Source organism: Lacerta agilis, chromosome 1 (assembly GCF_009819535.1).
Source record: "Lacerta agilis isolate rLacAgi1 chromosome 1, rLacAgi1.pri, whole genome shotgun sequence".
Taxonomy (NCBI): domain Eukaryota; kingdom Metazoa; phylum Chordata; class Lepidosauria; order Squamata; family Lacertidae; genus Lacerta; species Lacerta agilis.
The window spans coordinates 45,936,535-45,951,949 of NC_046312.1; the positions used below are offsets into that span (position 1 = coordinate 45,936,535).

Below are 15,415 nucleotides of genomic sequence, written 5' to 3' on the forward strand. Positions count from 1 at the left end.
TGTTGCTGCTGCTCAGGATCCACTCACCCTTGCGTCAACACAGAAACATTAGGGCATCAAGGACCCTGAAAGCAGTGGAAATCCTTCCACTTGATCATCTCAGTTGGTCATTGACATGTTTCGATAGAGGCAGAAGAGTCCCAGTAGGCTGCGCTTTCTTGCTCCTATTCCTGATCATATTTCCTTGCTGATATTCTCAGATCCCGAAACTTATTCAACTCCGTACATCTTTCACCACTGGTCCCAGAGGCAGTAGGAAGTACACTACTTTTGCAGGATTGCACATCTTAGTATCAGAGAGGTGGCTTTTTAGCTGAGGACAGGGAGGTAGCGACTAGAAAACAGACCTACCAATGGCATTGCTGCCATTGGTAGTTGGCAGATCAGTGCAGCAGCAACTGTCCAGGTCAACTGCTCTCCCCAGATGTTGTTTAGTTAACTTAAGCCTTGCCTCTAGTTCCTACTGTCCCTGCTTCTGAAACTGTCTGCCTATCAGTCTGCCATACTCTGCAGCCCATCCATGCCCAGGACTGCTGGTGCTCCAGAGCCTTAGCCCTCAATGGATTAGTAGCAGGCTTCTGTATATACACTTGCTTTCTAAATTGCTTGTGGACAGTCCAGTGGTTTGCATGGTTTTTCTGTTAAAATGCCATTGTGCTCTAGTGTAATCATGCTGCCAAGCAGATGCCATTCTGTCAAATTATTTGTCCACTTGGAACTGCCTTTTCACGTCTCTTTCTGGTGTGATGCTGACCTTCAGTTAGCACAGGCTATTCACAAGCCAGCTTGGGGAAACTATCTGAGGACGTTCCCATCCTCCGTTGACCGTGTTTGTGCTTCTGCTTTGATCGCTACAGGATATAAATAATGCATGGGGTTGCCTAGAACAGGCTGAGAAAGGCTACGAGGAGTGGCTTTTGAACGAAATCCGAAGATTGGAACGGCTGGATCACCTGGCTGAGAAGTTCCGGCAAAAAGCTTGCATTCATGAATCCTGGACAGACGGTAAAACAGATCCTAAATGTGTCCTATTGCCAGGGCTTTGTGTGCACTGTGTAACAATAAATTCACGCATCGTCATTATTATCAATTATAATGATGATCCGTGCCAAGGTAGCCTAAATTCTCATCTATATTAGTAAATTAGCATGCTCTCCATACTTTATTATTGGGGCAGGTAGAAGGCAGAATTGATGATGAGTAGATCTCTGGGCAGCACTGAATTTTAGTTGTTTCTCAATAGCAATGAATAAAGAAACCAGAAATGCTTGTGTGTGTGTGTGAGAGAGAGAGAGAGAGGTAGAACCTGCAAGCTGGGAATCTGCCTATGCCAAAGAGCAATACTTCTCACCAGAAGCAGCTTGCTGAGTGGTGGCACAGCCACTGTGTTAGCTTCCCTGCAGGGGAATCATTATCGCTTACCAGGAGGAGGGAGAGGGAAAGGACTGAGGCAGCCAGGAAGCAGGTGTGGTGCAGATGCACCAGCAGTGCTAACCTGGTGTTTCTGTCAGTGAGTTTGCGCTGCATCAACCTCCCTGCCACCTTGGCCCTCTCCTTCCTGGTAGGCAATAGCAACCCATCTTCCAGGAAGCTAGTACAGCACCTCTGACCCACCTGGCAAACCACTTCTGCTCCCCATGTGGGTTACTGATATTGGGACTCCTGGAAATCTTGTTTGGCTGATCTCTAGGCTTCTAAGATTCACTTGGTGTTTCAAGCCTGTCTTTCTAGTCATTAGGGATCTGTTTTTGTTTTTATTTTTAAAGAATTAAAACTAAGATTCTCAGCTGTATTTTGTGTCCACTAGCACATACTGTGTTTCTTTTCTGTGTATGTGTTAAATTGTAGGGTGCACATCAATGCCCAAATGCCTAAAACAGCACCCAATTGCAGACAGATATTTTTTAAATGAACATCCTTGCAAAAATATGGAAGCTTACAATTCTCAGATAATTTATGCAGTCCCCAAATTGCCTGTTCTTAATCCAAGGCTTTCCCCATGGGTCAAAATAAAGGCAGCCTGCAACAAATCTCTGGTAATGGTAAAATTTATTCATGTTACCTTGAGGATTGGGCTTGATTAAATTATTATTAAGTATTATTACTTTCTATTTATAAAATTTCCTTGGGAGAGCATTGCAAAAGTGGGGAGCTACCACAAAAAATGCCCGTTCTCATGTTGCCACCCTCCGGTCCTCTCATGGAGGACGAACACAAAGACTAATATAAATGATGTAGACTATTTTGTTGAAATATGGCACCCTTTTATAAAATACTTTGGCAAGAACCCTGAAGAATGGCAATTACCAAAATCACAGATTGGATTTGGGCAAATTTAACTAGATTGATCCTTCCTCAAGTGGGGAGGAGAGCAAGTTGAAATTCTCCTCTCCCCCCCCTTTTTGTAATTGTTATATATTGGAAGTTAATAAAACTATCTTAAAAGGAAGGAAGGAAAAGAGGGGGAAAGAATATGCTGCCCTGTCAAAACTTCCTCGAAACTCCTTCCTTGTTGGTCTTTTGCTCATTTTTCCTGTGTTTTGGCACCCCCTTCAGGTAAAGAAGCAATGTTGCAGCAGAAGGATTATGAAACTGCCACCCTCTCAGAGATCAAGGCCCTGTTAAAGAAGCACGAGGCATTTGAAAGTGATCTTGCTGCTCATCAGGACCGTGTGGAACAGATTGCTGCTATTGCTCAAGAACTCAAGTATGGCTTTCACCTAGCGAATGGGCTTCACCTTTTGACACATAACCACATAACCAAACAGTGGCCTTTTCAACAGTCAGCAAGCCTGGGGAACCTGTTGAGCTCAAAGACAAATCTAGTTCTTTTTAGACGCAAGACTATAGGGAAACACCCTTATTTGAAAGAAAACCTTGACAAGGATTACAGCACAAAAAGAGGGGTGTACGTTGGTGAGGGGAGAAAGGGACCTCTTCATTATGACACCTAACAAAATGCGATAGGAGTTTAAACAACTGATGTGCATAGATTTCATTGGTGCATATTTAAATACCTGCATCTCTATGTTCATTTTGCCTGCAAGCTCAAACAGGGGCTTTACCTGAGCCTGTAAGAGTTGTCATCCATGTGCAGAGGCCTCTGAAGACAAGTTGCTAGGTCAAGGTGTGTGTGGGGGGACAAGTGTGGGAGACCACTTTTAGAATCAGTATACTGAACTAGATGGGCCTTTGATCTGATCCAGCCAGGGCTCTATTCTTCATCTTTGTAACAGCATTAGCAGGTTATTCAGTTTTAACATAAAAAATGAATAGATACCAACTTTTATCAATGTGTTTGGTAAACTACTTTTTCAACTTTTTTTTGCTAGTGAGCTGGATTATTATGATTCCCCAAGTGTCAATGCCAGGTGCCAGAAAATATGTGACCAGTGGGATAACCTTGGGGCCCTGACCCAGAAACGACGAGAAGCCCTGGAGGTAAAAATTTCTTCATATGTTTCATATACAGCTTGTTTCTCCCTCTGTGTCGTATGAGGGCAGAGTGGGGTGGCGTTTTCCCTCAGCAATATATCGCTGGTGAAACTGCCGCCACTCCCGAGTCTCTCTGCTACCAGCACCCGATGGAGGAAGGAACTCTTGACTCCTTTCCACGAACACTGCTAGCAGAGGGACTCGGGAGCAGTGGCGGTTTCACCAGCAATATACTGCTGAGTGAAGCTGACATTGCAGTCTGCTCCTCATACCAGTCCTGGGCGATATATTGATATATCGCCCAGGCCTACTCCCAATATCCAACCTGCCCAGGTTTTGACATTAGCAGAGGGGGTCCTTCTTGTTGTTCCCATGGTGAGTGTTGCTTTCTGCATGAGGATGCAATATATTTGTTTTATGCCTGGCACCACTACCAAGAAGGCCTAGTTTTAGATTTTATGATGTTCTAGTTTTAGATTTTATGGTGTTTTACAGTGGTTTATTCATTGCTTTTAAATGCTGTATCATAAATCAAATGATATTTTTTAAATCAATTTTCCTGTTGTTTTGATGGTTGGGAACTGCTTTGCGAACAATTCTTTGATAATAATAAAAAAGCTTGGAGAAAAAAACCTGTAACTTGAAACTGCTTCCTAACTGGTTCTGTGGGCTGTGGGGAAAGGGCAGGTGTACTGTTTTAGACACCAATAATGTTAAGTCTTTTGCTTGGATTGCTTTGGGAAGAATGGTGGCATATAAATTAAATAAATACATACGTAAATTACAGCTTCTTCTTTAAAAAGAAAAAAGAAAACTAGGAGAAAGGACTGCGAGGAGTAACAAAAGAGGGAATGTCATTAGGACAGGGGGAGTGTGTGTGTGTGGGGGGGGAATTCAAGGTGCCTAACTTCTTTATCTGGGTGGATTTCCTAGAGAACAGAAAAATTGCTGGAGACAATTGACCAGCTGTATCTAGAATATGCCAAAAGAGCTGCCCCTTTCAATAACTGGATGGAGGGGGCCATGGAAGATCTTCAGGACACCTTCATAGTCCATACCATTGAGGAGATCCAGGTATGTACCCTCTCTCACTGGATAAGCCATATTCATCTTCGGCTCTTGTTCATAGGGTACAAAATATCAGCTGATACTAATGTTTCTTGCCAAACCCTAGCAATGGAAATAAATCACCTTCTCTCAACAGCTCAGGCAGGTAACAGCAACTGCCTGTAAATTGGTGGGAAAGATTCGATGGTTCCCTCTGCCTGTTAGATATACAAACCGAAGCAAATGAAGTGAGGAAAAGAGAAAAGGAAACACAAAAATCAAAAGTAGCAAAGAGTCTTATGGCTAAAAACTAACAAATGTATTATGGCAATAAGCTTTCACGGACCATAATAAATGTGTTAGTTTTTAAGGTGCAACATGATTCTTCGATACTTTTGCTGCAATAGCACAACTACGCCTCTGGAAATTATTACAAAAAAATTAAAATTTCCCATATAGTCCCATTTCCCAAGCCTATATCTATTATGGTATGTGTCTTGTTCCGAAAATAAACACTCACCTAACCCTTTTGATTCAGTGATCAGGGCTACGTTAATTCCAGGTCTCAACAACTTATTCTGTTTTCTGCAGCATGGCAAAAAAAAAAACAACAACAACAACACCTGGCATATGTTTAGTAATGTGCAGCAAAAAGTGCCTCCTGAACACATAAAAAGTGCTTTTCTCACTTCTGGTTAGTCATAGCCATTCCCTATGCTAAGGATTGAGAAACTGCCCTGTCGTCCTTCAACAACTTTAAAGGTGAAGGTAAAGGGACCCCTGACAATTAAGTCCAGTCGCAAATGACTCTGGGCTTTACAGGCCGAGGGAGCCGGTATTTGTCTGCTTCCGCAGACAGTTTTTCAGGGTTAATAAAATAAAAGTAATATTTGTTTGTTTTTGTTGATTGTTGTTTTTATAAAATTTAATAAATATTTTTAAAAAGTAATAAAATAATAGGCTTTGAAGATCAGATACTGCAGGAGTAGGGAACCTTTGCCCTCCAGGGGTTGTGGGACTCCAGCTCCCATCAGCCCCAGCCAACATGGCCAGTGGTCAGGCTTGATGGGAGTTGTAGTCCAACAACATCTTGAGAGCCACAGTTTGCCATCTCTTGGGGTTTAGACATCTTTCTCTTTGGAAAACATGTATTCTTAAGTAAGTAATGCCTTAAGCCTGCAGTCTGACACCAACATATGTAACAGGAAGCCCTGTTGAACTCAGCAGGGCTTGCTTCTGAATAGATCTTCTCCTATGCTAAACCATCTACTACCAAAGGGGAGCTTTCCCCCCATCCCTGCCTGCAACCCAGAAATGCTAGAGCCCAACCCCTAACTGATGTAAGAAAATGGCCTCCAAAAATACTAAAAAGGAAATGTGCTTTTGGCACTCTTGCCTTAAAATCTTTCCAGCATGTCCTTCAGTGGTCATGCAGTAGATAGTTTTATTTGCTGCACAATTTAATTTTCTGCTGCTCCAGTGCAGTCCCCTGCCTTTATAATTCTCATTTGTGGAAAAGAGAATCTTTCACTGACATCCAGCGCACTGTTTAAATTATTCCAATGTCCTGTTGCACACACAGATTCTTCCATCCTGTGCTGGTGTTTTATAACGCACCATTATGGGGAATGGGCTTGTTCTTTTTAAAAATTGTTTTTTGTGTTTTCTGTTTCCTCAGGGATTGACCACAGCCCATGAACAGTTCAAAGCTACCTTGCCAGATGCAGACAAGGAGCGACAAGCCATTCTAGGAATCCACAATGAAGTGTCAAAAATCGTTCAGACCTACCATGTCAACATGGCAGGAACCAACCCCTACACCACCATCACCCCACAGGAAATCAATGGCAAATGGGACCACGTGAGTTGCTTTCTAGGCTTGGCAATTATTCTTCAAGGTTGGAAGCCTGCTTTTGGAATTCTGGCAAGCAGCTCAATCCCAGACGTTTTTACTTGGGAGTAAATCCCACTGAATTCAATGAACCTTCTCCCAAGCAAAGGGTACATAGGATTGCAGCCTTAGTTGAAATTCTCTTAGATGTGCAATATAATATTTTGTGCAAGCACCACTTGACTCTTGGTTTGCAGGCAAGTAATCCACAGTGCAGATTATAAAAGGCAATTCTGAACTCAGTTTTATTCTTGTGCTGTAGGAAATAATTTTCGCCTGTGAAATATATATTTATTGAGCGGCCTGATGACTTAAGTCACCAACACTCCCACCAAGTAGAAATAATTTATTTGGAGCACTTACAGAAATATTCCATCTTGACTTTTGGTTGATCTGCTGACATTTCTGATGTTACGTCTCACCAGTAATAGATATGGAGGTGTTAATTTTCTTTGTGGACATTAATCCGTGTAAATGGAATTTTTTTTATTTTAATACCTACTTGTTCAGAAGAGGGCTGGATTTATCCTTTTGATTAACAGTGCACATAACTTGGCTTCTCTGACTTCAGAACGCTTCGTGTTTATTAAGGCTTAACAGCAGTAAGCTCAATTTTTCTAAGCTTTTTTCATATTTGCTGAAGGTGAGACAACTAGTTCCCAGGCGGGACCAGGCTTTGATGGAAGAACATGCACGCCAGCAGCATAATGAGAGACTTCGCAAGCAGTTTGGGGCTCAGGCCAATGTCATTGGGCCCTGGATCCAAACCAAGATGGAGGTAAAAACTAATACTTAAAACCGCCATTTTTCTGTTGAAGAGCCTCCTAGTTGGGCATTGTCTTCTCATCCTTTCAGTGAAAAGGATTTGTGCTGAGAGGAGTCACCACTCTCTTTGGCCTGGTTTGCACAGCATGAAAACCCAAACCATGGTTTACTTACGGGGACTTTGCAAACATGCTAGTTTCCAGAGCAAACCTTGGCTACAGACGGTGGTTGAGGAGGAGAGAGCGTAACCATGATCTTGGCTTAGCTGCAACACTGTGCTGAGCTAAAGGACTGGGGAAGAACAAAGCGGCTGCAATCTCCCCCCCGCTCCCCTGGGCCAGTATATCTGCGCTAAGCTTTACCTGCAAAGTGGCCTTTCTTCCTCTCTCCTTACTAATCTTCATAAATACACATGTTCTTTGTTTAAGATACTCAATGGCCAATGGTTACTTCTTATTTAAAAACCATTCTTATACAAGAAATTATTGAGGGTGTCTTTCCATAATAAAATGCTAAATTAAGTAGGTACTAAATTAACTGAGATGTGCCTTAGGAATACTTTGTGCTTTGTATTTTTCGTCTGCATGTGCACGTTCCAGACTTGCTCCATATGAATTAGCTACAGATTGGTTTTAAAACACATACACCACAACTGACTGAAGCTTCACACCACATTGTACATGCAACTGTGCATATTTGTTTGGCTGTTGTTGTTTTTAAACTTCCCTACAGTCTGGGTACATGCAGGGGCATCTGCTAACAACCATAGTACACATGGTTTTAAAACAATGTGTAGCTCCAGAATGATCCGCTAGGTTCAGGTATAACTGATCTGTAATACGTACCCAATAAATGAAGCCCTAACTTTGGGCTTCTCCGGAGTTCCTTTTGAGCCACGTTTCTTTGCACAGTGGGTGACTTTGAGGTTTTCTTCCTGGGCCAGATCATCTCCCCTCTTTGGAATGGATCTATCCCTACCTACACCCCCCCCCAGGCTCTGCCTCCACCCCACCTCTAATGCCTCATTTCAGAGCCTTATACCACCAATGATAGCTTCCCAACAGCCTGTGCTTTAGCCATATTGAAGATTTGTGCAATGGCCCCAGCCAGTGGAGGGACACCTCCATCTAAACCCACCCCTCCACCAGCAACACTGAGCAAGGGATTTGGATAGTTTTGTAACTGTGCTAAAAAGGAAACAAATTTATCTTCCGAAAGCCCTTAACACAGCTGGGCAGGTCTTCAGTTGGTGTTAAATATTTAACTCGGTAGAGCTGCAGTGAATTATTCCAGCGACTCAGTTTTGTTTACCTGTTCTCTGAAAAACCTGCAAGCAAAGCTCTTTCCCCCTTGAGATGTCAAGGCCTGTGGTTAAAGCATGTTTTAGTCCATTTAGGGAACAGTTGCAGACAAATGCTTTACATGTTGAAACTTGTCACTCATCTGCTCATTTCCTTTGGGCTCGTGCAGGAGATTGGCCGCATCTCCATCGAGATGCACGGGACTCTGGAGGACCAGCTCAATCACCTGCGGCAATACGAGAAGAGCATTGTGAATTACAAACCAAAGATTGATCAGCTGGAGGGAGATCACCAACAGATTCAAGAGGCACTCATCTTTGACAACAAGCACACCAACTACACTATGGAGGTAAAGGCCAGGGGAAGTCTGTCCTGGTATAGCCCAGGCATGCAAGGAGTAATACTCTGAGCCACCCAACCCTGCTCTTGATTAAACTGATGTTGGTGGAAAGGGTGCTAAACTAGCAGCACTGACTAGCCATGAGGATGTGAACAGATATTGACATACAACACTTCTAGCTAAAGCCTTAACTTGTGCAAATTAAATCAGAGAGGGTGACTGATTTAACGTTCAGTAGCACAGTCTGGGACCCCACTGGATTCACCTTTGCCTAAGGCCCATAGTTTGCAGCCAAGATAGAATGTTATGACTGTGAGGAATAAGGTCCTCACATAATGTGGACTGGCCGGCACATAAGGGATTACAGGTTTGAGGCAGCAACCTTAAACGTGTAGGAACAACACTGCAGACAAGTCGAAGGAGTCCATGCAAGTGTGAGTGGGCAGTAGCTGGAGCTTGCCAGCTGTTTAATTGGAAATAATTACCTATTAAAGTGGATATAATGACAATATATTTTAAATATTGTGATCTTTTCTGTGAACTGCCCTGAGACCTCCAGGTATAGGGCAGTACAGTGGATGCTCAGGTTGCGAACGTAATCCGTGCGGGAGGCACGTTCACAACCCACAGCACCGCATCTGCGCACGCACGGGTCACAATTGAGCGTTTCTGTGCATGCGTGAGCGCCAGAACCTGGAAATAACCCGTTCTTCTGGGTTCTGGGTACTTCTGGGTTCGGCGCGGTGCGCAACCTGAAATCGCACAACCTGAAGTGGCCGGAACCCAAGGTATGATTGTATATAATTTAAATCAATCGATCAATCAAACAAAAGAGGTATTCTGTGTTAGAAGCAATTTCTTATCAGCATTGTCTAAATGTGGGGTAGGAACTGGGGCCAGGGGCTACATTGCTCCAGTGGAAAGCTCATCACCACCCCCAGCTCCTGAACTCATCGATGTAGATCAGCTAGGAAGGAGGATATTTCCATACCCACTGCAGTGCCAGGATGGGAACGAGAATCACTTTTTTCACTTCTCAGCTGATTGGCACAGACCATCTGAGGAGCATGGAGGGTCCAATTTCATCCCCGTTGCAGCCGGCTGGGTGGGGAGGTTTAAACCTTCAGTGCATGGCAATAGAGATGAAAATTCCCTACAACTCCTTGGCTAGTGCACACATGGTGGTTTTCTTCTCCATCACAGGGTGCCAGGCAGTTTAAACCTCTTTACCCATGATACCTGATCAGGAGGAACAGATGACTGGAGTGCTGAGGAGGAATAGGCAATTTTCATCCCCATGTGGAGGGAAAACCTTCCACCCATAGTACCACTCGGTGGATGAAAATTATGTTCTCCCCACTTCTCTGATGGTTCACATCAATGTGCGCACACCTGGAGAAGCTGAGGGAGTGCTGTGGATTGCATAGAGAGGTCTAGTGGGCTGGGTTAGGCCTACCCTTGATTTAAATGAAAACCTAAGTCAGCTTTCCCCAACCTGGAGCCCTCCAGATGTTTTGGACTACAACTCCCATTATCTGCAACCAGCATCACCATGTGCTTCCTCTTCCTACTGAGCAGCACATTTTCCAAGTCTACAATCTCTTTACTGCATTTTGATGCTGCTTCTCAACTTAAAATGTAGGCGGGAAATCGTTTTTTCTCCTCCAGCACATCAGAGTGGGCTGGGAGCAGCTCCTCACAACAATTGCTAGGACTACCAATGAAGTGGAAAACCAGATTCTGACTCGGGATGCCAAAGGAATCAGCCAGGAGCAGATGAATGAATTCCGCGCCTCCTTCAACCACTTTGACAGGGTAAGTGGTTGGGATGGTGGAGATTAGTAGTGCCTGTAACTTCAGAGAGTTTCTCCATAGAAGTGAATGGAAACCAAGGCTCAGATTCTCCTTGTGAAACCACAGCTCAAGTAAAAAATTTAAAAATGTGGCAGAATCCATTAACATTAAAGTGTTTGGGGGCTCAAAGGAAATGCTAACACAAACGTATCTCCTTGATTCTCAAACCCTTCTCAAATTTAATAGAAATGGCTACATTAACCTAATGAGCCTCCGTGAGAGTAGCTAATGGTCGTGGGGTTGTTTGTTTGTTTGTTTGTTTAATTTGATTACATGCCACTTCCTAGCAAAGCTCTTGTATGTTATCAATGCATTAGAAAATGTACAGTGATAACTCATTGCAGTACAAATATTCTACATGTGTGAGCTCACAGGTCAGGTATCACTGCCAGTACACCTCTTATTCAGTCCACACTGTCTGTGCTTCACGTTCTTCCTTCTGGATTGTTCTTAGGGTTTTTGCCTCAGAAAGACCGAGGCTAACCTTGCATGGAACAATATTCAGATAAAGCCACTGAATCCAGACAAAACACTGTATGTCAGCAACAGCACAAAGGAAGACAGCTGGCTGCACTGAATGGCTGTAAAAAATGTAGTCACTTCATGCGCTAATAGTGTGTAGCTTTTAGGTGTGCTCTATCTCACTTGCATTTTAATGTACCGGTAGCCTATATTCACTATGTGAGTTGTTGTTTTTTTGTTTGTTTTTTTACAATTTAGAAAATACAAAGGCAAGTTAATATTGCGTCATATCTCTGGGTAAACGTCTAAGTTAAAGACAAAGGTCTAGTTTTCAGTGCAGGGAACATCAACCAGGAGACTTGGTCCGAGTTCTGTTGCAGCAGTAAACTTTTGGACTAAAAATGGCTGCAGAGTTCTGGCCACTCTAAACTACATGAACTCACATGTTCTTCTAAATCCACGGCTCTTCTAAGCGCAAAGATGCTTCAAACAACAGGATATTCCAAATGTGCCCAATGCTTCCCTGCAGTCCGGGTGGCTCAATAAATGTTTTGCTTCTAAACTTGTTGAAGAAAATGTAATTGTTTCTAATGAAGAGCAGTCTTCAAAGCAAACATTTATCCCTGGCATGGTCATGTTTTGTGAGAAAGAAGTGCAAGAGAAAAAAAGAAAAGGCAGCATTAGCACAATACGAAATGTGAACACGGTATCTAACCTTGTGCACTTTTTATTTCTTCCCCTGTTTTATTTCTCTGCATGCCGTTCTCCCCCGAATCTCTCTCCACCTGCTGCATGGTGCACCCCCCTCCTCCTCCTCCTCTCCTTGCCCCTTTCTTGTTCTCCTTCTCTTCTTCATCTTATACCACCACCCCACTGGCACTGCATGCCCTGCTGGCTGGCGCACTGCCTAACCAGGACCACTCCGGCACACTTGGCCCTGAGGAATTCAAAGCCTGCCTCATCAGCTTGGGTTACGATATTGGAAACGATGCACAGGTACTGAATGCTAGCAAGGAACTCAGGCAAATATCAAACCATAAGGGAATAACATATTTCTCCCTTCTCTTCTTTTTTGTTTTAATCCGTCTTGTCAATGTTCTTATATTTTATTGTGCATATTTCTGCATACTATTGTATGTTCTGTCATAATTCCATTCTTTTCTTTATGCACTGTCAAATCATTTTTTCTCTTCTCGGTTACACATTCCATTTGCTTGATTCCCTAAAACTCTTCTTGCCTTCCTTTCCCTTCTCCGTTTAAAAAAAAATTATCTTCCTATCGGTACCTTTTTCTTCTTCTTGGCAATCCTTAAACTTTCATCTGCTTCTTTATTTTCAATGGAATGAATCCATCTCTTTTTTCCCCCTTCAAATTATTTTCATATTTTCTTTTGTTGTTCAATATATCTCATCTTCCATTTTTCCTTCATGCAAATCCATTCTTTTAACACCTTCCGTGAGTTCATCTCTACTTTCCATTCCTCTCTTTTCCCTTTCATTTTTCCATCCCTTTATGACTGTGTAGAAGAAGACTGGCATGATGGATGCTGAAGATTTCCGCACCTGCCTTATCTCCATTGGTTACAATATGGTAATGTAGAAGCACCTGCCCCTTCTATTCACAATGGTATATTTGACCCTTAAACGAGAAAAGGGCATACTGCTAGTGAAACCAGGTAAAGCTTTGTCAGCCCCGTGACTTGTGAATAAAATCTGTGGCATCAGTGGCATATTTATTCACAAACTAGATTGACTTGATACTTTATTTTTGGAAGAGGAATCAGAATATAATCCAAACTGATTCCTGGTTGACCTCTGAATAAGTAGAACAAAACAATATATAAGCCTTGTCCTCCCATGGCCATTTTGCTTTGTTTTTGCATTGTAATTATGCATTTGTTGCTGATTCATTGTGAGCAGCTCACACAACAACCCTTCGCTCTTGTCCGTCTGCTGTAAAAAGGGAGTCGTGGGCGGGCGGCACACCAAATGTCACCCTCCTCGGTGATGACACCTGGGGCAGACCGCCCCCACTGCCCCCCTTCCTACGCCCCTGTAAGGCACACCATCTTTACTCAGAAGAAACTCCTATGGTAGTTAGTGGGGCTTATTCCACGGAAAGTGTACACAGAACTGCAATCCCACAGGGCAACTGTATACTCACATTTTTCTGGAACAGAAGCTATGCTGGTGGAAGTCGTTGGAAGGGAAATTAGTTGTAGCCATCAATTGAAGGGGTACAGGATATGGTAGTGGTCTATGCCTTCCCATACTGCCTACATTCCACCCATAAGTCCCAGTGGCCCCATGGCAGCTAAAATTAGTAGTACTAAGAGTGCAGTGCTATTTTCCAAAGAAGTGTATTTTCCAAAGTTATCCATTCTTTCAACGAGCAGAGATAGGATGCCTCGTAATATAATCTCATATCTGGCAGTACTACTAGTTTTAGCTGTCACAGGGCCACTGAGTTTATCTTCATCAGACTCTGTGATCTCAAATCTTTGGTCTGGAGCTTGCACCATTCATGCAAGCTGCTGCAACTGAATTCTGTGAATTTTGCTACCCCACATGTTACACTGCTCATGTGCATAGCCCAGTTGCATGGGCTAGAAAAAAGGAGGGGGTGGAATTCAGCAATAACATGCAAATCAGCCCCTAGGCTTATTCTTGCCAAAAAAATTATAAAGAGGGAAAAGGAAGTTGCTAATGAACATGTTACAGTTCTCAAGCACCCAGTTCTAATGTGTGAAATATGGTGAATCTTAATCTCCAGTGAGATCAGCTTTTGTTAACCCTGTTTCCTAGCCATGAAACCATCACGGGTACTTTTATTGTGTTTCCCTTCCTATAAAAAGGGTGTTTCTACCCAACAGCTTATTGCGGACTTGGTGCCATGCAGTGCCCACACACAACAGCAGCAGCATCACAATAATAAGGCACTTGGGCAATGTTTGGTTGGAGCTTGAGGAATGTCTCTACCTGAAGCAGTTATGTCATTGGCTTCCATTGGTTGCTGTCTTATCAGACCTGTGATAAAGTGTAGCAGCCCCATTCTGTGGGTGTCATGAGAATACTACTCGGTGCCAAACATTTATGAGCTTGTCTTCCTTATAACTTCAAATGCAGTCAAACTACTTCAATTAATTCTTCAAGTGCTACATTCTAGAACAGGCTTCCTGAACTTCGTGCCCTCCAGATGGTTTGGACTACAACTCCCATCAGGCCCAACCAGAGCAGCAATTGTTGAAGAAGATGGGGGTTGTAGTCCAAAACATCACTGGGGGGTGGCCAGTTTGGGAAAGACTGCTCTAGGCTATGGTGTGTTTCCATAACAAATGCCTATTTCATCCTTTCCTGTCACCAGTAGATTGAATTGTTGCTAACTCTTGTATCATTGTCCAGGGCGAAGCAGAGTTTGCTCGAATTATGAGCATTGTAGACCCCAACCGCATCGGAGTAGTAACGTTCCAAGCCTTCATTGATTTCATGTCCCGGGAAACTGCAGATACCGACACAGCTGACCAAGTTATGGCCTCTTTCAAGATCCTGGCTGGAGATAAAGTGAGTTCAGACTTTTGTGCACTACATGGTTTTAGGATTGGTGATGTCAGGGACTGGCTAGATGAGGAGTGGTGGAAACAGCCTGACCAAGAGCTCCCCAGGGAGAGTGCCAAGGAAGACAATTTAAACCCAGGATCTTGATGTTGGATGACCAAACACACCCCAGAGGAGGAGAACAACAACAACTGGGAGATACTGGAGTTGAAAACTTGCCAGCTCCTTCTCCCACTCCCAAAACAAGGCACTTACTTCATGTAATAGAGCAGAAAATGAGGCAGACACAGAGAAGGTCCCTCGGGACTCACTGTAGGCAGAGGGAAGGATATGACACATAGAAAATAGACTAGATGGGGAGCAGGAAGACACCCTGAGCAACAGCTTATGCTGAGGGAGCATATGTCATGAGTCTCCATATGTTTCTGTTCTGATTCTTAATAAAACTGCTAGCTGCAAGTTTCCTGTCTGACCTTGTCTCTCTGCTCTTCGCTGAGCTGTGCTACATGTCAGCGCTTCCATGTGACAGCTGAAATGTAAAAATATAACCTGGGTTTTTCAAATAAAGATTTTAGGCATGTGTTGGCTGAAACATTAACACAACCTGTTTTTGCTTATGGTAATTTGGCCCAATTTGGCCTGCAAGGCCATTTCCCTCCAACCCACACAACCACTGAACACAAGTGTCGTCAGCTGATGGGTCAGAAGACAGGGTTTAATTCTGCATTTGGCTGTATGCCCTGTTCCCAGTAGGGAACAAGATCA

At 43.4% G+C, this 15,415-nt stretch overlaps 1 protein-coding gene across 2 annotated transcripts in view; it reads left to right on the forward strand.

Annotated features, from left to right (window-relative positions):
- Nucleotides 1–15,415, forward strand: part of LOC117045722 (alpha-actinin-1-like) — a 40,681-nt gene that overhangs the window by 24,170 nt on the left and 1,096 nt on the right. For both annotated transcript variants that reach the window (XM_033147061.1, XM_033147071.1), the window contains exons 10-19: nucleotides 858–1,005; nucleotides 2,557–2,707; nucleotides 3,333–3,441; nucleotides 4,369–4,509; nucleotides 6,161–6,343; nucleotides 7,017–7,151; nucleotides 8,609–8,788; nucleotides 10,448–10,594; nucleotides 12,621–12,686; nucleotides 14,498–14,656. In XM_033147061.1, the coding sequence (XP_033002952.1) occupies nucleotides 858–1,005; nucleotides 2,557–2,707; nucleotides 3,333–3,441; nucleotides 4,369–4,509; nucleotides 6,161–6,343; nucleotides 7,017–7,151; nucleotides 8,609–8,788; nucleotides 10,448–10,594; nucleotides 12,621–12,686; nucleotides 14,498–14,656 (1,419 nt within the window). The remainder of the gene's footprint in view (nucleotides 1–857; nucleotides 1,006–2,556; nucleotides 2,708–3,332; nucleotides 3,442–4,368; nucleotides 4,510–6,160; nucleotides 6,344–7,016; nucleotides 7,152–8,608; nucleotides 8,789–10,447; nucleotides 10,595–12,620; nucleotides 12,687–14,497; nucleotides 14,657–15,415) is intronic.